Here is a 22839-nt window from a genome sequence, read left to right as displayed (position 1 = left end):
GAGGTGTGTTCTATTTGGGTCCCTAACCTGTAGCTCTTGGGCAGCACCTGATCTCAGACTTTTAACTATTACTCACTATATGTATTCATTTATTTTCAGCTTTCAGTAGCACTCATATCTAAACGCTGTCAGTGCTTTTCCTAGGTAACATTAGAAGCATAAAAGAGTGGTACTTTACAGCTTCCCAGATTGAGAGACTCTGAACAACAAATTCAACAGTTTTCTGAAGGTGGGAAGGTCTGACTGTGTCCTGAGCAACAGGACGTTCGAAAAAAGGTCTGCAGTGCCAGTTCAGCATGTGTTCAGGGCCAGGGTTGGTTTCAGATTTGGGGTTTCCAGTTGTATTCGCTCCAAAATATCCTCGATGCTCAAGAAATACTGAGCAGCGGTGCCTGATAAGCAGGGGCGACTAGGTGCAGAGCCTTCTACCTCAGACAGCAGATTTTTTTTTTTCTGGCCTGGATTGGGAATCAATCTGTCCCATTCTTGTAAATTACTGATACTCCAACGAAGCTTGGATTTACCTTAAACTGGACTCCCCAAATCGCTTCACAATCCTAATCACATGCCTACCTAAATGCAGACCTGGATGAAAAATATGACAGTCAAACTTAAGTCACAGAAAAGAGAGTTCTTTATTCTTTCATCCAAGCAAAACTTTACATTTTTAGCAAGTTGGGCTAAACATTTGTACAAGATAGGAATCGTTCCACAACTCATCTAGACAAAACCTTAGTGTGTAACTCAGCACTAAAAGTTAACCTTGACACCCACATAAAAAGGAATAAAAGAATGGCAACTAAAATGTACGGATCACTGGGAACGTTATACACTTCCTGCTAAAATCAGACATGAAAATAATTCCAGAATTGAATATTGTAACGCCGTTTGCACAGGCTTCTTTAAGATTTGGCTATCTACTGCAAAATGTTGCCAATACACCTCCACTATGTGTGTACTGCATTTAAAATAGGACGGTCTTTAAAATACCATCCAGTACACACTTTGTTCTTCGTAAGTGTCCTTGAATAAGGTGAGCGGTAAGCGGTGTGCTAGATCAGGACATCGTCAGATTTGTTTAGGTCTTTATAATTATTTAAATAAACACTAGGAAACACCTTTTAATGTCACACTTACCTAAAGTTTTTCTAATGAGGTACAGTTGATCCACATCTGATTTCCCTGGCCACAAGGGAACACCTGACAACAGCTCTGCAAAGACACAGCCCACGGCCCAGACATCCACAGGAGGACCATACTGAGTGTCTCCGACCAATAGCTCCGGAGCACGGTACCATCTTGTTGCCACATAGTCTGTGTAGTAGTCGCTAGGACCAGCTTTGGAAAAATGATGGAAAAGGAGGAAAAGCACATTATTAAAAAGCAGGTTTATATGACCTTAACCATGTTTCTGGGGTCCTGATGGAGTTTCAAAGCACACCAATGGGTAGCATATTTGATGCCATTTTGTCATTTGTTGAATTGCAAAAAAGGGGAAACATTTAGTAAATTTAGTAAAAATTATCAGTTTAAAAAAATGTAAAAAGTTGAGCACAACTGTATTTGCTTTGGTTACTCATATGCATTATTTTGTTCTTACAAGGGAAGTGTGTGGGTACGGTGATGTCCTAATGAACAAGCACCCATAGCATGTTAGCATTCTTATGCTGGTGCCAGCATTGCTAGTTTATATGTATATCAGACAGTTAAGACTCAAGACTCTTGATGGTGCCATAATTGTTTTTCCCGACTAGAAAATGTATATTCAAATCGTCCCTCGAGATCTGTACTACCTACATCGAAGGGCTGCTTTGACAGTAAAGCGACCAGTTGAAATGGAGAAAAATGTGACGTACAAGAGTTGTTGAGGGGTTTTACAAGAGTAATGAGTGTGGGCATCTCAGTCTAATTAATTAAAAGCTGTTTAATTTGTTAAGAAACATTTTGCAGGGAGAACCAGCTCATGACAGAAAGGCATAGAGAACTGGGGGCGTAGGGGCTGATTCACAGCTATGATTCACACCAAATGTAACTTACGCCTGCTAGGAATTCAGAAAACGGAGTCCTGACAGGCCTCAGGCCAGTTACTTTTGTGAACCTCTCTTCCACAAGTGCTCCACAAGCATAAATCCCACTTGAGGGGTGGGAAATTGGCTTTGCAAGGCGTGGTTTGCCTTGGATGTTTGTGAACACTCACAAACATAGCAGCTTGTCAACATTCACAAACTCCTCTCCTTCACCAACTTGGATAGTGTCAGGAATATACTCCAGCCAATGGTTTGCGTAACTCAGCTTCCACTATATGAAGGGGAAGAATAATTCCCATATTTGTTGAGGATGTTAAGGGGGAATGGGTCACTCCAAAGGGAAAACACATTTCCCAGTGGTCAAAAAGATATTTAAATGTCAGTTTGTATAGGAATTCTATTCCACCTGTGTGGACATCTCTGCTAGTGAGAACTCTGCACCACACTAAAAGGATCATGCTGGGAATGGCATATGACCATCCCAGGAACACAAATGGAAATCTGCACCTGGTACAGCTTTCCTGGCATATTTCTGGGACTGTTTGTAAATTTCAGGGAGGCTAAAATTTATCCTCTAATGTAGGTGTAGATCTGAGAGTACAACTTAAAAAAAAAGGCACAATATGGGCATCCATGTCAGATGGCTTCAGAAAAATCTTAAACTTCTAGGGGCTAAATGTGAAACGTCCATACTTCCAGAAGGAGCAGTTGTAAAGCAGGAAAGCAGCTGTTGCTGTGAGTAGCAATGATGCATATCTAAGGAGGACTGCAACAATGATGCTTTGGATACCTGCAGAGGCTTCCATTTTGTAAGTCATTGTGGGAAGCCCTGCATCCAAGCAGAAAATCATTGGATACAAATCTACTCCTAATGACTGATAGGCAGAAAAATCATGTTAAGCAGTCACCTCAATATAAGCTGTTCCAGGTGGTTGTGTGCTTCTGATCCTAAGACTTTCTTGCCTTCTACTGAAGCAATGCACTTCGAATCCAGGCATCCTCTATATCAAAAGCATGAGCGTGCTGCTCAGACTAATGAAAGAGTGAGTGCCAGATGACTTACAGCAAGCAAGACAAGGGGTCCAAAGCATAGATATGTACTTACCTGACACATCTTCAATTCATAGGTGGTGACTTTAATGTACTGATGGATCCCCAGATCGATAGGAAATCCAGTGTGAATGGTCGGCCAAATACTACAACCATGCATTCATGCTTCCAACAAGCACTCCCCACAACACTTTTTCCATCTGTATACGTGGTTTATTCCAGGATCCATGTTAAGGGATGTCAGCTATTGTGGTATTTTACCTGATGAAGTGTTGGATTATGCCTTCCTTTTTGTGCCTGGTTGCCTGACATTCTGATCTGCTGCCTCTGCTGAAGGTTTAATCTGACCTTGTTGACATGTATGACCATGACTTTGAGGACTATTGGCAACTGAATTGTATGAAGGAGGTTTTGATGCAAGCGTGTGGTATACTGTGAAAGCGGTTACCTAGCGGTCACGCTCTGCCTTCTGTTCCAGGTTATGGAGCTTCCAGCATAGGGAAGCTCAGCAACTAGAAAAATACAGGTAATGGAAAAGAAACCTGAACAGCGGTTCTGCTTACAGGACTGCCAAAATGATAAAGAAGTAGGATATATCTGAAAGAGGTCACTGGGCTGAAGAGTATATTGTGACATTTTCTCAAGCCTTGTTTGATGATGAATAATATTCTCAGGATATCGAAAGGATTCGATGAAATGCTTGGAGCAGGCATGTGTAAAGGGGCACCATTAAGAAATATAGCCAGAAAACGGTACATATTAAGGATACCAAAACTTAATTATTTATATTCCATACTGGGGATGATGCACCCTCTGGCTTTCACGAGTCTCGGAGATGGAACAAAATAAATTGAACCACTACTGAAGTATTGACTGCAGCTATTTAGAGCTTGCAAAAGAGCAAAGTGCCAGGCCCAGTTATGATAAATATTAATTTCTACCATCACGTTGCGGAACAGCTGCCCCCAGAAATGTACAGATGAGAAATGATGCCCAGCTCTCAGGGACTCTTTGTACCCTACTCTGAGACACCATGGTAGTCTTATTTTAAACACCAGATGAAGATCCCAATTATGTGAGTTTTGCCAGCGTTTTTCTGCCAATAGTGCTGATGTCAAGACAGGTCTGTCTTGAATTAGTTAGTCTTCATTCAATACATAACGATTAGACTTGGGGGTGACCAAGGAAGCCACTCGATGAGAATAGGGGCTGAGTGCTCAATGTGGTAGCTGGAGTGGCGGAACGTATCACGCTATCAGTGATTCCAAATAAGCATTTAAGCTGGTCATCTGGGGTTTAATCTATGTTATGCATAGTGACTTTCATTTACTTGCCCCTAAACAATAATTAATCCATCTTTATTATAAAAATCCCAGTATACAATAATGGTTGTCTTTCAACCTTATGTAGCTTCCACTCATAAAATGGAGACGGCTGTCCATTATTCCTTCTTTGGCATGCCTTAGTTATTGAATCACTGGTAGCAAGAAAAAGAAAGCGGTCATCTAGGGTACTGTGCTGGAGACAACAGAGCTTAGGATTTCTCTTTCTCTTGACTATGTTATGCAGTGTTTAAGCAATCCTGGCATCTCAATGAGAGACATTTTATGACTCCTGAAAAAATATGGAGTTATGCCTGGGCACAGTGTTAACTTTAATAAATCAGAGACTACGATGCAAGGACCACATGCACATAAAATCATTCCCTGGAATGCATTCTTCCACTTGACACTTTCTGAAAGGGAACAAAAAGTGTGGTAGCAGTGGAACAAGGATTGTCACACTTCCTGTAAGTAGAAAATGTATGCAGAGGATATAAGTAATATGCTTAACAGGGGAACGCACTATGCTACCAAAATAGTGCCAAGAAAGTGCAAGAGAAACACCCACACAAATGTAAGCATAAAATACACCCAGAGCTTGTAAAGTAGTCCTTAAACAGTGAAAGACCACCAAGTTGGTCCAATTAATAGACAAGAACGATGAGGTTCAGTGGTAGGGTAAAGTATTTTATTCCACAAATACCAGGCATCCGACATGTGTTTCGTCTATGACGACTTTTTCAAGGGTGCAAAAATCAACAATACAAACACACATTATGGCCCTCATTATGAACACGGCGGTCGAAACCGCCGTGGTCATGCTGGCGGTCAAACTACTGACCGCCAGCATCCCCGGATCCCCGCCGGCCATATTAGGAAAATTCCTCTGGGCCGGCAGGTGGAAACATTGTTTCCGCCCGCCGGCCCAGAGGAATGCCTGGCCGGGACATTAATGACAGCGCCATATGGAGTCGCCACCAAAGCCTGCGTGCAGCAGGTGCAGCTGCACCCGTCGCGCAGATCACTGCCCAAAAATCGGGCTGTGACCTGTGCGATGGGGCACTGCACAGGGGCCCCTGCACTGCCCATGCCAAGTGCATGGGCAATGCAGGGGCACCTCTTCCACCAGCCTTTCCCTGGCGGTTTCCCCACCAGGGAAAGGCTGAAGGATTAGGGATCATTATCCGAGGGGCAGCACCGCTGCCCTGTCGGATAATGATTCCGACCACCACCAGGCTGCCTGACGGAGGCAGCCTGGCGGTTAGTGAGGGCTGCCGGTGGAGGCCCTCATGGTGTTCTTGATGTGGCGGTGTGCCCGCCATGCCAGTTGGTGGGTTTTCCCGCCACCGCCGGCATGGCGGGCCACACGCCAAGTACATAATGACCACCTTAGTTCATAAATACCTTTAGCTTCACAACGCATAAAGCAACCTGCACCCGATTGTGCCCTTGGTGGGCATAAGCATATAAACAATCTAGAACTAGTGAAGGAAAATTCCAGCAGTTTACAACAACTAAATAGCACTTCAGAAGGTATTTTGTGTAAAGTGGAAGGAGACATCCAAGTACAAACAACGGTGAACAAAGCGAATGGGACAGTCCACAAGGAAAACACCAACCGTAGATAGGTATCTAAAAACTACATGCAAGACAATCGTGAAGAAACCAATAATGTTTTGCTCAAGCAGAAAGGACATTATTGATTGTTACCTATATGGACCAAAAAGTGACCGCCAAATCTGTACAATGGTGTTGTGATGGAGCGATATAAGTAACGTTCCTAAATGGAATAATGGCGGTCAGTGCTTCCCACAGACAGGCTCATGCTACCAAAGCCGACTGTCCCATGACTACACGTGCCCAAACCACACCCGCCTTCCTGCTGAGGCTGCTCAGGGCAGGTGGAAAACTCCACTGGTCTTTTCCCCCAGAATCGGAAAAATTGCTCAGAATAGGACTTTGTTTCTCAGGGTCCTTGTGGTTACTTCTCAATTTGAGAAGAATACTCAAAACTACTGTGGAAATGCAGTATACCTTCACCAAAACCTGGCATATTCGTAATCTGGCCTCTGTGTATTAGTGCGTCAAGCAGTTTAGTAATCAGATTCAGCAATCGCAGACTATCTCACTGTGACATATTCCTCAATTAATACTTCTTCCTACCCAAGGGCTTAGAAAAAATATATAACCACCAAGATGGTTGCCTAGTGGAGGGCTAGAAATCCACAGCTACTGTCTTTCAGATAGACACAGTAAGAAAGTATATACCAGTCTGCACTGTGCAGAACAGTAGCTGTCCCCATTTTCTCTTCTATTTCTCCCCCTGCACAAACCAGAGTGAGATAAGAATCCATATTATATATCACTGCCCATGCCAACATATTTATTTCTACTGACCTAACACATGTTTTGTAGGTAGTTATGTTAAAACATCTTGCACAAATATACATAATTAAATCATTAAACATTTCCTTTTTCCTCTATTAAAATGCTAGGCAGCTAATGAATACACTCAGTGGAGTTAATTGGGTATTTTTGGCTCCGGAGATGTGGCACTTGCAGCCATTAGAAGATTCCACACCCTCTAGAATCGCTTAACAGACCTCTATTTGTGTGATAGATTGGTCAGAAATAGTGTTGTCTTAAGAATTTTTGGGTACCTGGGCAAGACTTATTTTAGTGTCCCCTATTCACAACAAATCTGAATTTTATCACCCACTTTTCTGCTAACTGAAGCACAAAACAGTTGAAATATATATTTCCGAAGACCCCACAAATCCTTAGAATGACGTTGGGCAAAGAGAGACAGTGGTAGACGTAGGCAGAGAGAGGAGGTTGAGATATAGGAGTAAACAGTGGTGAGCTTCAGAGAGATGAAGTTTACTTTCCTAGGGGGGCCCTTGGAAGATGTGGGCCCTGGCCAGGTACCCACTTTGCCCGGGCCTTAAAATATATCTGGTATGAAATAGAGAAAATATGGCAAAATTGTTAGGATGAGGGACACATCACACAGATACATAAATGAGTAGGGTTGCAACTAAAATCATTCTTATTTAGTTAATTGTGTTATATTAAATAAATTGAACTTACTGAGTATTCTGGCGAAACCAAAGTCACACAGCTTGATAACCGAGTGCTTTGTGATCAGGATGTTTTCTGGTTTAACATCGCGATGTATGCACTGCAGAAAAAACACATCGTCGACAGATAAGGACCGAGCAAAAGGGTTATCATCATTTTTCTGCATTTCATGAGGCATATTATTGAATAATGTTAAGCACATTACCTTTAGTTCTACTGGATTGTACTTGACCCTTTAAAATTAACTAGGAGCTGTTCATTTTCTATATATTTCACAGTCCTACAAGCCCAAGTCTCCCTTAAATAGGAGATATTAATCTGGGAGATGCAAGGCAAACCTCACAGACTTGGTGCAACTACAGTCAGATATCATCTTTGCTTTAATCTATGCTACATGTATGCTTCACTTGGAAAAGCAGGCGCTAAGCTGACACCTCTGCGGTGTGCTCTCTAAATATCAATCCAAGATATTGTGGGACACCAATAATGTGGACAAAATATTTAGGGACAATATATTGACAGGTAAGTATGTAGATTTTGAAGACCTAACTCCACATCTATGTACCTTGACGATATAGAAGTTCAAGGTACACATATGTAGAGTGAAGAATAGTAACTCTATACTTCCTTCTGTGCACTTACTTTTTGATATTTTGTCCCTCAATATTTTGTCCATGATATTAGTATGCCACGATATTCTTATACTCCGTATTCAGGAGTATAATCCACCTCCCTGGGCTTTTAGTGAACTTATTTCTAGCACAATCTTCAGAAGTATCTCAGGACCAAGCTGGGAACACAGGGGTCCTTTACTAAGGGTTGCACAAGTGCTTGCGTTGCGCTGCTGAGTTTGTAGGGCCCCCACCTGGTAAGTAAAGTGACAGAATGCTTTACGTCATGCGAGAGATGGTACAAACCCTTAATAAACAACACTGTGGATCACTTAGCCATAGCGAAATTCAGAATGTCCTGAATAAGACGAAACCATGTGGCACAGATGTGGCAGTGTTCCATGCACATGTGTAGCTTACTGGTCCCTCCGCATAAGGGACAGTGTTGCACCTGTGTTTATATTTAATTTACCACTAGGTACAGTCTTCCTGTTACAGGTATGTCTAAGATATAGATGTGAAGTTACCCAACTATCAGGATAGCCTGAGAAACCACAGACGGCAGTAAGGAGCAACTAAGTAAGGGAGTCTTAGGACAGTGTTAATGGTAATGTACAGGTAATGTTAACTGCCCTTCGTGTTCATGCTTTACTGGGACATGTATTGATGAGTCTCGCCAACATGTGTTGCATGGTATTGTGGAGCAGAAGGGAGGTCAGCAGAATACACTGTTTACCACTACAGTCTCGCAACACTCAGATAATTCGAGGAGGCAGAATGGCCTGGTCCTGCTCCAGCGATCAGTAGTGCTTCCTCTCCTTGCAGCTCCCAGACTACCCCCTCCTCGGCCTGCCTGTCTAGCAAGTTGCTAGGGCTCCGGTCTCACCTAGGTCAAGCAGGCAGAGTACTGCATCGAGCACCACTCAGTCTCCTAAGCTCTCAGGAAGCCTCCTACCGTGCTCTGCGGCATGGCAGGCCCCTACAAGCTCTGCCAAGACTGGATGACAAGTAGAAGCGATTAACTGGCTCTAGGAAAATCACTTCTAAGGCATAAGCAGTAGCTGCATTTTTAGAGGTAAATGAATGGGCATGAGGGGCTGGAGGTATTTTGTATGTTTATGAATGTGTGCTTTTACACGAGTAAGACTGAGTGCATGTGTATTTTGCGTGTGTATAACAGGGCCTATCTGTGGCCATGTGTGGATATGCTTGGAATTATTTTTGTTCATGGGGGGCATCCCTGGCATAATACCAGCTCTGCCATGTTGTGGCTAGCCTAGGCATTATGGTGGCCACCCCTCATAAAGGTGGCCATGCCATATCATGGAGATCATTAGCATATTGTGGCCAGCTTTGGCATTATCGAGCTCCATAACATATGCTGGATTCCTTCACGTTATGGTGAAAATCCCTGTCACTATTGTGGCCATTTCTGACATAGCCGTGGACCCGTGGTAACGGTGGAGATCCCTGGTATAATGGCAGCCCTACAATATGATGTCCATTCTTGGCACCTTAGGTCCCTGCATTGTCAATATGGTGCCACCTCTGGCATATTCTGTGTATGCTTGGCGTCACAGTGGCCATCCTTTACATAATTATGGATATCTTAGGTATTACGGTGCTTATCCCTGGCATAATTGTGGCCTAACATACTATGGCCTTCCGTGGCACCCGCGGCCCTGCTTTGCATTAATGTCACTTTTGGCATACTGTGCCCCTGCATGGTATTATGAAGACTATTCCTAACATACACATGGTGATTTCAGGGACAGTGGTATTTATGCCAGGTATAAAGGGTACCATCTTTAGAAAAGGGTAGCCTGGAATATTGCAGGCATCCGTGGTGTTGTGGTAGCCAGCCCAGGCATAGTGGTGGTTATTACCAACACTTGTTTATAGAATAGGCTTCCAAAATAATATAAATATTTGTCTTCTAGTTGGAAGATGCATCTATCCACCATGCCTGGAGTATCCACGTCTGTTGCACCAAACTTCACAATGCCACTGTAATTTTAAAAACTGCCTCTGCTGTCTCGTAGTTCGAATAAGTGCAAATAACAAAAGAAAGCTTGTCTGATAGGATGTTTATGAGCCACAGAAAATTCAAAAACAGCATGATGCAATGAAAAACAATGTATTAAATATCAGTCGTATGTAAAACAGTCGATCTCAACCACCACCTTTTAATGTGCAAACGCTGGTGTAGCAATGTGAAACAGGAAATTGTTAATCTATTATATATTTTTGTGATAAGGATGCGTTTAGGTTAGTCAAGTACGTTAACCAAGCATTATGAACCAGTTTCTGCGAGTGTTATTGGAGCATCATCGTCAGCCTCTGATGTGCTGGTTAAACCCACATTGAGCTTCCGGTCTGCCAACCACACGCAAGGGTAAAGCGCCGCGTGACTTACGTTGTGATTATGACAGAAGTTCACCGCTTGCAGCGTCTGCCAGGTTATGCTTTTTACGAGATGCTCCGGTACGCTATAAAAAAGCACAGTTATGTAATGTGTTAATACATTTAAACAAACACAGAGATCAAACGTGAAATAAAGAAACGTGAAATATGACAATCAAAACACTAGTCTGACGATGATCACTAGCTGCCAAAACTCAATGGCGCCTGGGCCTGGCGGTGCATCACCTTTGATGTTACAAGGTGAAGGTTTGTAGTAATTATTTGGAAGAAGGTAATACTGTGCCCGCCTGCAAGGTAAGCGCAACAACACAGACCTCCAGTAAGCAGTGATAATACCATTTGCTTGGCTTTAGTACAGCTAAAAGCCTTAAGCAAGCGCCAGGAAGACTAAACAAGGGTACCACGTGTGTCACCAGCAGTCCAGGAGGCACCACAAGGAAAAGGTAAAGGAAAGCATGGCTGCCAAGTTTTCAGATTCCTTATGTATGAAAGTTACATGGCTTCAGTGTACTTGTGAGTGAAATTCAACAACCAAACATGTGACACTTTGAGTGACACTTTCTCGCGAGTAGAACCAAGCAATGAATCGCCCACCATCCACACCCCAAACACACAAGGCAGGGGAAAAGTTGTTTACATCCCGGGTCCCTGGCGATGTCTGCTTGGAGCCGGGGCTGCTGAGGTTGGGTGAGTTGGGGCTGGAAGGGCTTGTAAAAAAAATCCTCCCTGGTGCCAGTGAGCGCAACCTTCTCCAAAGCAGAACAGCGCTGTAGGGTCCCTCGAGGCACCAATTTTGTGGCAGATGGTCTGACAAGGAAAACACCTGCCGCACGCCACCTAATGGTCAATCATACAGCAGCGGCTTCTCCGCTATGGCGGAAGAGTGTCGCCCCCGCAAGCAGCAGCAGCTGCAAGCCTTTAACAACGAAACGATAATACACTGTGTTTATTATCATTTTGTTGTTCAAGGGGAGGGGCCATGGGGGATGACTGGGATGAGGGGAGTGCACTGTGCACTCCCCTCAGTGCGCATGTATGTTTGACCGGCCGTCTCGGTTCTCTCCAGCCCGGCAGGCGGGAGAGAGCAGAAAAAGACTCCCAAGTCTTCCTGGAAGCACCCTGGCTGGGCACCCCAATCAATCCTAACACTGCTCTGAGCAGCGTCCAGAATCAGGATTGGCTGCAGGGCAGGCTGGGAGCCTGTGCCTGCAGTGACGAGGGAAAGAGGAGAGGTGTGGCGGTGGAGCAGGTAAGCTTTTTTTTTTTTATTAAATGTTTTTGTCCCCCCCACTCTGCGCCGCCCCTCCCCTTCATAGCGCAGCGTGCCGCGACTGCAATTATACATACTGCGAGGTCACAGGGGGATGGCGCCCTGGCGAAACACCAACAGGCAAGGCGCTGCCCCTGGATCCACAAAAATACACTGTTGGGTCCCCCAAATTGTACTGGTTTATACCATCCTCTGACTGGCCACATATTATGCTAGAGAAAGAGAGGCCAGGCTCGGCTTCATTGAAGCCCGAGCCCATGGCGTTGTAACAAAGTTAAGGAGTTGTCACTCAGATAAACAAGAGGGCTGCTGTGTATCTGTGTGACTGCTGGCTGTAAGGCAGCACAGCACACACACTATCAGTGCACTTGTTACTGAAATGCAGCTCTGGTTGAGTGTACCTCATTGGTTGGACCCGGTGCACTATAAATGCTTGACTAATGCATTTTAGTGCCTGTGGTCACAGCATAAAAGGGCTATTTCAACCGCTCTGCCTGTTCATGTCGCCGGCCTGTGGCTCTTGCTTACCATGCTTAGGAAGCTGATGATTGGCAGTTTGCAGTCGTCTTTCTGTCCCAACGGCCCTCTCTTCAATATCAGGGAAAACACAGGCACTGACAGGCGGGCAGAGTATTGGCCCTATGCCGAGGTGAAGGTGCAGCATTCCAGGAGGCAGAGTATTAATTCTGGAAAGTCACAGATCCCAGACCATCACTGGCTTTTCACAAATCAGGAACTAATCTAAGATGCTCACCAATGCACATCTCAATCCGAATCAGCCTGTTTCCTTGTGACTTGACCTCACTTCCTGTTCTTCTTTCCTTATGTAAGAAAAAACTAGAAGACTCACTCACTGTGTGTCAAACTCTTTTTCGATGGATTCTTCTTACCCAAGCTTTTATTTTTGTCTCATTTTTATTCCACGTGCACGCTGGTCATTAATTACTTTTCCAGTCTTGGCTTTCTTTCTGGGCTCACTTTACCTACACCTGCCATGTGCTCCTAATCTCCTTTTGTTGTTTTGCCTTCGAGCTCTCGCCCATTATTTATGGTCATGTTAGGACACAATGGCCACAGGAAAGCATGTCCCACATCTCAGAATCGCCAAACCCAAGACAAAGGAAATTATGCTGCATCCGGTCTTTGACAGCTGTGCTGTCTGAAGCTCAGGAACCAACTCAGACACATTCCGTGGGCACATTCATTACTGTGCCCCAAAAAGGCTTCGAGAAATGTACAATTACGACGTTGATAACGAGCAACAACGAGTTGAATACATCATCTGTGATTACCAGTTTTATCAGCAGATTAAGAGAACACTTTAAACGCTAGATACAAGAGTTCATTCAGTACAATGTGGGGTGGTCCCTTTATTGTGCAACAGAGGGTGCAAGGCTGAGGTGACTTGGCAGAATTGTGGAGGGCTAAGAGAAATACAATGTCCACGGGGTCCTAAAATTGTATGGAAACAGAAGAGCCTGGGGAGCTTTGAAAGCTGAGGGACGGAGACATGGGATGCAGTGTGTGAAGTCTGACTCCATCTAGGGTGTTTGTAAGGGTGGAGGGAGGCTCCTCTCTTAGTCCATCCTGAAAAAGCAAAGTCAACTGCTGCATTTTGCAGCACACATTTCTTAGACACCAGTTGAAAATCTAGAGGTTCTGAGTGAACTATGCCATTAATTTTGTGTGGTGCCAGCCAAACCTTACCATCCTGAGAAGAGTTGAGTCTCAACTTCCCCTAAACACATGGTGGCAAACCAGTATATTTTTTCCATATGTATGCTACAGGCAGCTAATAAATCTGGATAAGCAATGCCATGTGACCTGTTATTTTTCAACATGTTTGCCGCATCTTTCTTCACTTTATATTTCAATCCTGCCTCATCAATGTCATTTAGAGCCCTCTGTTATGACCGGGACCATAGGGATGATGTGATTCTGTGATCACAGCATTTCCACATTATTCTGGATTTGGCACATTTACCACATAATCCATCATTCTGTGCATAATTAGCAGCAGATTTTAACAAAACAATGTTTCTACATAAATCAAAACTGCAAATGCGTTATAATTTGTTGTTGTGTAGTGGAATGTCCTTTACAACGGTTGTCAGCTCACTTTTCAGTTGCTTATTGGTGTATTTTGGTGTTTTACTGGTGCTAAAAAGGTCAAACCTTCGCCTACTGTTTACCTGTGTAAAAATGACAAAATAATCAAGTAATACTATCATAAAATGTACGGCATTAAGCTGCATTATTTGCATTTTCTTTTAGCATGATTTAGTCAACCCTGCTGCATAATTTGGTCTTCCCTTGCCGCATCATTCCATTGGCCTCAGTTATGACAGAGTTTCTAAATAGCATGGGCAGAGTGGGAAAACAAAAGTAATATAAATCTCTCAATCACAGGCCAAGAATGCTGGAACCAGATAAATGTACAGACTCATCGGGCAATGCTAGTGTTTAATTACACAGAGCTTAGAGGAACAGGCATGTTCTGCCAACTGTGAATGCTCACTCGTGAGACTGCAGTGGCGGTCCTATTATAGAAACATTTATCAATATGGATGAATTCCTCCACAAAGTCAAATCATGCGAAAACATGTACCCTCTGGTTCCAAGTAACCAGGAGCTGCTTGCGGTGCATGGAGGGGGCGGCGCGAGAAATAAACATTAAAATAAATGTAAAAAATAAAACACTTACCCCGTTCTTCGTCGCACCCACGCTGCTCCTCTCCCGTCTTTCTGCTGCAGGCACAGGCTCCCAGCCTGCCCTGTGGCCAAGCCTGTGCAGGCTCTCTCGAGTCCGCCAACTCTGTTGCTGGGCTGGAGACAGCCTTCTGCACATGTATGTTTGGCCGGCCCAAGACGGCCGGCCAAACATACATGCGCTGTGAGGGGGAATGCTGAGCACTCTCCCTCGCTGCTCGTCACCCCACTGGCCCCGCTGGCCCCACCCCTTCAAAAGAAAAGGATAATAAACAATGTTCATTATCCTTTTCTTTCAAAGGTTTGCAGCTGCTGTTGCTGGCGGGGGTGAAACTCCTCCACCCTAAAGGAGGAGGCGACCCTGCAAACAACCAAAATTAACAGTAAACCTCCCGAACTCCTCCTGCGTTATTTTTCAAATACCAGATTTAAACATTTTGCAAACACACTTATTTTGCTAATAATTTCAGCTCGCCAGTTTTTGTTAAATACTGCCATTTGAAACTAAAATGCAGGTTTTCATCTCGCTAAATAAAATAAATTGCCCTGAAAAGAATCTTGTTACTTTCATGAAAGAGTATTTTTGTCCTCAAATACCAGATTTTCATTGTAATGAAACTACACATTTGATTACTAAACAGCCTGTAATTTTCACCACACTCGCATGTACAACTACCAAATGGAAAGATTCCACCTTTCTAGTCCACTTTTCATCATCATATACAAGAGATATCCACTATGTATAAGGGATTTAAGGGATCTGGATGTTAACCACCATTATGGCAAAGACATCCAAATCAATGCCCTGAGATCATTGACCACAGTAACTCAAATGCCAGCACCATTGTGGTCGACCACTATCACGCAATACAGAGCGAAAATTACAATTATGTCAAGAACACATACATTAGGTGTTGGATGAAGATTATTGTGCCATGGATACTGGTCATAAATGGCCATAAAATGTCAGGCATGTGTCACTATTATGCCAGGATACCCAAATTACTGTTTCAAAATACTCATTGTAAGACGAGAATCAGCTACTACTATGCGGAAATACACAGAATGTTGCCACAGATGGAGGGAGCACCTTCTCCATCTGTGTACGCAGGTGGGACGGTCACCAGTTATCACAGTGACACTGACATGTTGGGATTACATGCAGATTTGTGTGGAGTTGGAGTGCTGAAACTGCTGTTTCGTTACAATTGAGCTCCATCCAACGCTTGACACAGTTCTTCATTACAACTGATTTCCGAGGTCAGGACTGGGAGTGTACTGCATAAGGTTCGTAGGGTCCGTCTAGGTGCCACTCTCGGATTAATTTAACCAGCACTGAAGCATTTTTTAAGCATCCAGTTGCTAAAATTGTCAAGCAAACTTAAATATACAGGCGAGCCGCATGGTTTTCAGTGTTAGCGAACTAAGAAGACATGGAGACCACATAAACAATTTCTGTTTTTGCACTACAGTCAGACCGCTCTCGTGCCATATTTTTCCAATACAAACAACCCATCTCAACCTGTGAGGTACATATTAACAAAACTTTTAAGAGAACGCCATAAACCTCAAAGAGCTAATCATTCTTTCATATATCCTTCCTTGCTGCAACAAACAAGATACACATAACACATCTGATAAGTGGGAATCCTTCTGTTCCTTTCTTTCCTTTTCCAGGGTAGCTTCACATAGTGTTTAACCAGATTCCCTGCTCCCCGCAGAGCACCAACGCCAACCACTGTCCTGAGGAGACCTCATAAGAGTAGGAGTCTGAAACGCATCAACAACAAGAGGATCAAAGAAAATTAGACCACAAGGTCTTACAAATCAGCTCTACAGGGATATCCCTTAGTGACTATGAGAAATCCCAGAATTAATATGATCCACATCCTGATCACAGAGCATTTGAAGTGGGATGCACGATAATGTTGAAACAGTCCCCACGTGAAGTTTTGAACTTAGGACTGATGTTTCAGAAGTTATTATGTACTATGCTCAGCATTTCTAAGTATTGAAACCCTTTCACTTGGGTATGAGTTGTCGCCGGTGATGGTGTTTCACTGTTCTTGGCTGGGAACACAGTTGAACATCATCAGTGAACAATATGTTAAATGACGAGGTTGAAAAGATTTGGGCTCCTATTTTTGATAGGGATAACAATGAGGCAATGAAATGCTGAATGTTGACTGTGAAGTTTCTTACAGGGTACAATAGGTTCATGTGCATTTTACATTGAGCATTACAGAAACAGAGCAAGAAAGGCACCATTTTATATGCAGTTACGCTGATACAGCATCCCGCACAGAAGGTGCAAGTCTGCAAAAGTAACCGGAAACACCCCAGGCTTCTAGAACTGACTTTCTACCGGTGTTATCACTTTCTGCTGCATATTAGAAGGATGGTGTCCCTTGGATATTGATATCGGTGAGCTGCTCTGTTGTGTGGCTGACGCTGAGTGTAGGTGCACATGAAAGGGTCGCCTGAGTGCAGTCCGCAGATGCCACTATGTTGTACAGCCAGCTAAAGTTTAGGCTGAACTGATAACTGTTGGGATGATCTTTTTGGCAGACTGCGAGAGCAGGCACTGCAGACTGTGGACCTTGAGCTGCAGTCAGTCACTCAGGGGCAGGCACTGTATGCTCACTCACCAAGTAAGCAAGGCATGTACATCTAGAAATGTAGGATGTACTTAGGAGCCCAACAGAGAGCTCTTGTCTCCCTAGAAGAAAAAGGGGGTGCCAGCCCAGAAGGAAAGTTGGGCATTCCGATGGGGGGGGGGGGGGGGGGGGGTGGAATCAGTGCACAGAGGCCAAGTCACACATCACTAGTGGCACTGAAAAGTGGAATGTCAATTGAAACACAGGCTTAGGGGCAAGACGTAGTGTCAGAAGAGAACCAGCTGAGCATGATACGAGATTCAGGATCAGGGGACAAGAGGGCGCATGCAAATCATTTTGGGGGTTGCCTTCTTTTCTCAATCTGTCTTCTCAGACTACTATGGATAATGAAAGATACTTTGCTTGCTTTAATTTATACTTCTTTGAAATGCCCCTTAGCTCTCTTGTGTGACCGCCAAAGTTTCACTACTAGAATGGAGGAAGAGTCATTTAGATGTATGTCTGTGGGAGGTCGTCATTGTTGTTCTTCAAGGCTGCCAAAGTCATAGGTTAGAAATGGAGACAGTCCGACTGGCGGACTTCTTTTATACTGAGATCCACACCACTTCTACACAAGGGATGCAACCGCTTTGAAATACAATATCTTGGAAGAGTAAAGCGGGGGTCAACCCGAAGTGGTAGAGCATTCTGGAAAGGAAGTAGGGCAGTTTCTTCGCTTGATGTATTACTTATGTTACCTCTGTGGATTGTGGGTGAGGAATACACTATCCTCGACTTCCATCAAATCAGACCATTTCATCCAGACCATCCCCACAGTTCGAATTAAAAATACCACACCTCATTATAACATGCTTTTATATTTCTACATTTACTAGGTGAAAAACGGCTTACAGATGTCCAATGAACCGTGTGCACAAGTAGACGTATATTTTTTCAAAACCGGATATCTGTGTAGAAACTTCATTTACTCATTTATTCATCTGTCTCCAAGAACTGGGCACATTCACAATTATTTATCTGGACAAACTGTCGTGTTTTCTCTGCTGATGTGCCCAGGACAGCACTGAGACACAAGACAGAAAACCGCAGAACCGCCTACGGTCATTGATGATCCTATAGTCGCATGTTATTGACAACAGGTTCAGAAGATCTTGGATACCACTCTGCCTTTTATATTTTTCCTAGGATTAGTTCTAGTTGATTCTCTTGATATGACACCCATCATACTACAACCAGCCAACTGGGGAGCATCTATTTCTACTAAGGCGACCACGGTTCTAGTATTCATCTAGGAAAACCCCCTGTGTGTGAGTGATCTCTTTTAACAGAATCAAAAAAAGACATATGACTAGGGTGAGACCCAAAATCAACAAAACCAAACCCCATAAGAAAAATATAGCCATATAAAATATAGGAAGTGTCTCATGTAAGCAACCGCCAAGGAGCATTTGGCAGGTTCTCACCAAATTGCTCACTTTTTCATCATTGGCAACTTTCCTACATATGAACAGAGAGGAACCAACACCCAAAAGAAAACTAAAAGAATTCTCTCAGGGCCCTCATGACAAGAGGAGAAAAACTTCCTCACCACAGAAAGCTAAAAATTAGTTGTGTCGCATATAACATTCAGCTTCATTTTATCATGGGCATTTTTACAGCTGGGGACTTAAAAACTACATTGGATCTTGTTTTACAATAGTGGCCTGTTTGATCTTTGGTCCATGTAAAATCATCTCAGCTGACCAATAGCATGAAGATTTTCACAGCTCCATTTCTCGATATAAGATACTTCCTATAGTTATCATGGATAACGCTATTTTAGAACTTGGCACCATAGTTAAAAATTTACAAACCAACTTTTTGGATGGGCATTTTATTAACGACCCGATGATGATTATATGTAATACAGAGGCAACATTCTGACTTTCTTCTAAGGGGATTAACTTGGGCATAGCCAATATTACATTTTTGGTCTTGGTAAAAGCAATTTTTAAAGGCATCTGCATAGGTTTCAGCATCTTCCCCTGTTGACAGAAAAGGGTAAATTTTATGTTTTTTTGTAAAAGTTGCAGTATTACAATGAAAAGTCAGGATTTCTCTGCGGGCTTTCTGTGCAGTACAACTCGGAATGATAAAAAGTAGGTATGAAAGGCCCATATTTCTAATATTACCCATAAAAGTGAATGGAGGAACCACCCAGTAGGTATGTTGGGGATCACAATGCTCAGTGACACCTCAATACCAATAATACTAAATATTTCACAGCTCCCTTATTCTGAATCTTAAGTACTGTAAGTACAACACATATGTCAAATTTTATATCATGTCAAATAAATAAACAAATAAATAAATAAATAAAAACTATAGGGGATTAAGCTTTTTATCCCGAGCTAACTGAGGATAAACAGGTGCTGCTGGCTAAATATGCTTAAAAGGTTTTCTTGAAAAAAGTTGGATGAACTAGTTGAACTGTATCAAACTCAAAGTGTAATTTGCTGGTCTGTTACTTGTTTGTTATTGTTACTCAAAATTATATTGTCAAGAATAAGAAACATTGGGGGTCACCGACCACGGGAGCACCGCCAACAGGCTGGCGGTGCCCCCAAGGGCATTCTGACCGCGGCGGTTCAGCCGCGGTCAGAAAGGGTAAACCGGCAGTCTCCCGCCGGTTTACCGCTGCCCCATTGAATCCTCCATGGCGGCGGAGCGCGCTCCGCTGCCATGGGGATTCAGACACCCCCTACCGCCATCCTGTTCATGGCGGGAAACCCGCCATGAACAGGATGGCGGTAGGGGGTGCCGCGGGGCCCCCGTAAGTGGGCCCCACAAAGTATTTCAGTGTCTGCTTTGCAGACACTGAAATACGCGACGGGTGCAACTGCACCCGTCGCACCCCTGCAACTACGCCGGCTCAATTCTGAGCCGGCGTCCTCGTTGCAGGGGCATTTCCGCTGGGCCGGCGGGCGCTCTTTTGGAGAGCGCCCGCCGGCCCAGCGGAAATGTAAGAATGGCTGCTGCGGTCATTTGACCGCGGTGCGGTCATTTGTCGGCGGTACCTTGGCGGACGGCCTCCGCCGTCCGCCAAGGTCAGAATCAGGGCCAATATACGGTAAGAAAAGCAAAAAGCATATGCTATACCCTATGCTAAAACTTGAGTTATGCGTAATTATCATTTTTTCCCCCAGTGATTTCAGCGAGAATTACACAAAGTTACATGATAGCTTTTATATTTCCTTGGTGCAATAGTGCATACAAATTAAATGAATACAGCCTTAACAATCTGGTCAAACCCCGATTTTAGGTTAATAATCTTGTGAAACACTGCTTTTACTATTTGGTGCCTTTTCAAAAGAGGATTGGGCCCAAATACACAAATCTGCACCTGTGCTGGACAAATCTCTGCACTACGGTCTATGGTGTTTTCTGAAAAGGCTCCTCTTTCTGGGGTGGTTGCTAAATCCAAATCGAAAAGTTTTTATGATTTTGCTGGTGCTATTTTTAATGGAGTAATGCTCTAATGGATTAAATTAGTCAAAACACAAGGACTGCTAAAAAAATAACTTTAGGATATTTTTCTGGTGATCTGCACGTTTGAGTTTATAATCTGCCTGTTCTTAGGCTTGCAGGAGAGGTTTTCTCTTGTTTCATTGAGATCCCAATGAAGGTGTTTGTACTGTGTTGATTGATTTGCATTTTGATGATATAAGAATGTAACATACAAACGTGTTCTTTATTATAATCAACCCTCGATGTAGCTCCCAATTCATGTAGGATGCTGTATAACATGGCTAAACTCCATTAGCAATGCCAATAGGTCACTGAGACAAGGCCTATTGCCTTTGCCAATGTTTGTTACCCTTCCATCAATTTATATTGCCTGAACTACATGACATGGAAAACGTCCACCCTTCAAGAAACAAGAGCGAAATCTGCAGAACAACCTACGGTCATTGATGATCCTATACAATCACACATGTTCTTGAAAAACAAAATCAGAGGATCCTGGATGCCACTCTGCAATTTGGGTATATATTATGTTTCTATGTTGTCATCTATAGCATCTTCAATGACTGTTCCTAAGATTTTGTCTATTTCAAACGGCTTGATGGTGCTTCAACATGTATATTTTTTCTAGTAGGGGTGAGTTGGAACTTTCCGGGAGCAGTTTACAGGTCCATGCTGCTGTGGATCCTTCCAAAACCTTATTGGGAAGCACTAAAACCTGCAACTCCAAATCATTTAAAGTCTCATGACTGCCTTGACAAATCCTTTATAATTTCACATTATTTATATGTTTCTTATTGAGGGAGGCAGGAGATGAAGCTAGACCTATATTTTGCTATTCTTGCAATTGCAATTGATACCTACAATTACTTCTCTCTGTTTTTTTTCTCTTCAGGGATACCAAGCTATAATTTGAATATTCATGTTGCTCAAACTACTTATTATCCTTTTGTGAATTTTATTGACATGTTTTTCACTCGAACCTCCACGAATGTGCAGCACAGGATATAATTTCAATTCTGCCATTGTCAATTATGCCTTTTCTACTTATACTATTGAAACAATACGTCTATGAAGTAACTGTTCTGTGCCTTTTACCGCACTTACAAACAGATCGCTCAGGAAAAGATGGCATACATGGATGTTTAGGTCAAATGTTGTTTAACCCACCTACTTACCTTTCCTCATTATAGCTTCTTTGCATAGTCTTTCAATCACAATTATTTACACTTCCCCAGAGATTCGTTACCATTTGTGACTGTTTTATTGGGAGATGGTGGTCAGACCCTGGTCAACATTTCCAGGTAGCTGGTCTGATCTTTTGACACAATCTCACTCAGGGGCGGCTCCTTCGCAATGGTGAAGGAGCGTCGTCCCCCTGGCTAAGAGCGAACAACTAAAAAATAAAACGATATTTTACTATTGTTTTATTTTTCATTTTCTGGCTCAGCCAGCGTGTGAAAGAGGGGGGGGGGAGGAGGGTGCGCCTCAGGAGAGGGGAGGAGAAGTGGAGTGCCCTAAGTGCACATCTGTTTGGCCAGCCATCTTAGGCCAGCCAAACAGGCATGTGCACTTAGGTTTCTCCAGCCCGGCTGTGTTGCACAGCCGGCTTAGAGAAACTGCACAGACTCCGATGCAGTGTCTGAGAGGCAGAACAAATCGCTCAGACCAATCCTGCTGCTGCTCTCATGCTAGGTATAGCATGAGAGCAGCACCAGGATTGTGTGGAGGAGCCTGTGCTGGTGTCCCAGGGAGAGCTGGGACACCAACACCAACTGGACAGAAGAAGAGGAGCGAGGCGACCAGCGGCAGACATGTACATTTTTTTTAAATTATTTTTTATTTTATTGTTTCCCTCCCTCCATCCATCCCGTGAGCTCCCTGCCCTCCCCCCTCTTGAGATTTATGGCTGCCGCCACTGATCTCACCATGTTATTCAGTGCAAAAGAAGTGTTCTGTGGCACAAGCATCAGGGCCTCCTCTCTTGCCAATCAAACTTACTGAGCCAAGGTTAAGGAGTAAACTATCATGTGCATTAGACTGTCAGCATGTCCTGGAATCTCTCCAAAGTGAACTAAAGGTCATAGACAGGATTGTTTTGGTTGGCTAAATGTGTTAATTTACCATTTAAATTCTACATATATTCTAGGTATTAGCATCTCCTTCATACACCATGAGGTTATAAATAATTGCATTTCCCTCAAATTGTTAGAAATAGTTGCG

At 43.5% G+C, this 22839-nt stretch overlaps 1 protein-coding gene across 1 annotated transcript in view; it reads right to left on the bottom strand.

Moving 5' to 3' along the window:
* The window catches only part of CDKL1 (cyclin dependent kinase like 1), a 259570-nt gene that overhangs the window by 52410 nt on the left and 184321 nt on the right, over positions 1-22839 (bottom strand). The window contains exons 4-6 of the mRNA XM_069208689.1: positions 10508-10580; positions 7490-7580; positions 1138-1338 (exon numbers count right to left, since the gene is read on the bottom strand). Of these exons, the coding sequence (XP_069064790.1) occupies positions 1138-1338; positions 7490-7580; positions 10508-10580 (365 nt within the window). The remainder of the gene's footprint in view (positions 1-1137; positions 1339-7489; positions 7581-10507; positions 10581-22839) is intronic.

Source organism: Pleurodeles waltl, chromosome 9, assembly GCF_031143425.1.
Source record: "Pleurodeles waltl isolate 20211129_DDA chromosome 9, aPleWal1.hap1.20221129, whole genome shotgun sequence".
Classification (NCBI taxonomy): Eukaryota; Metazoa; Chordata; class Amphibia; order Caudata; family Salamandridae; genus Pleurodeles; species Pleurodeles waltl.
This window is presented reverse-complemented; position numbering and strand designations above follow the sequence as displayed.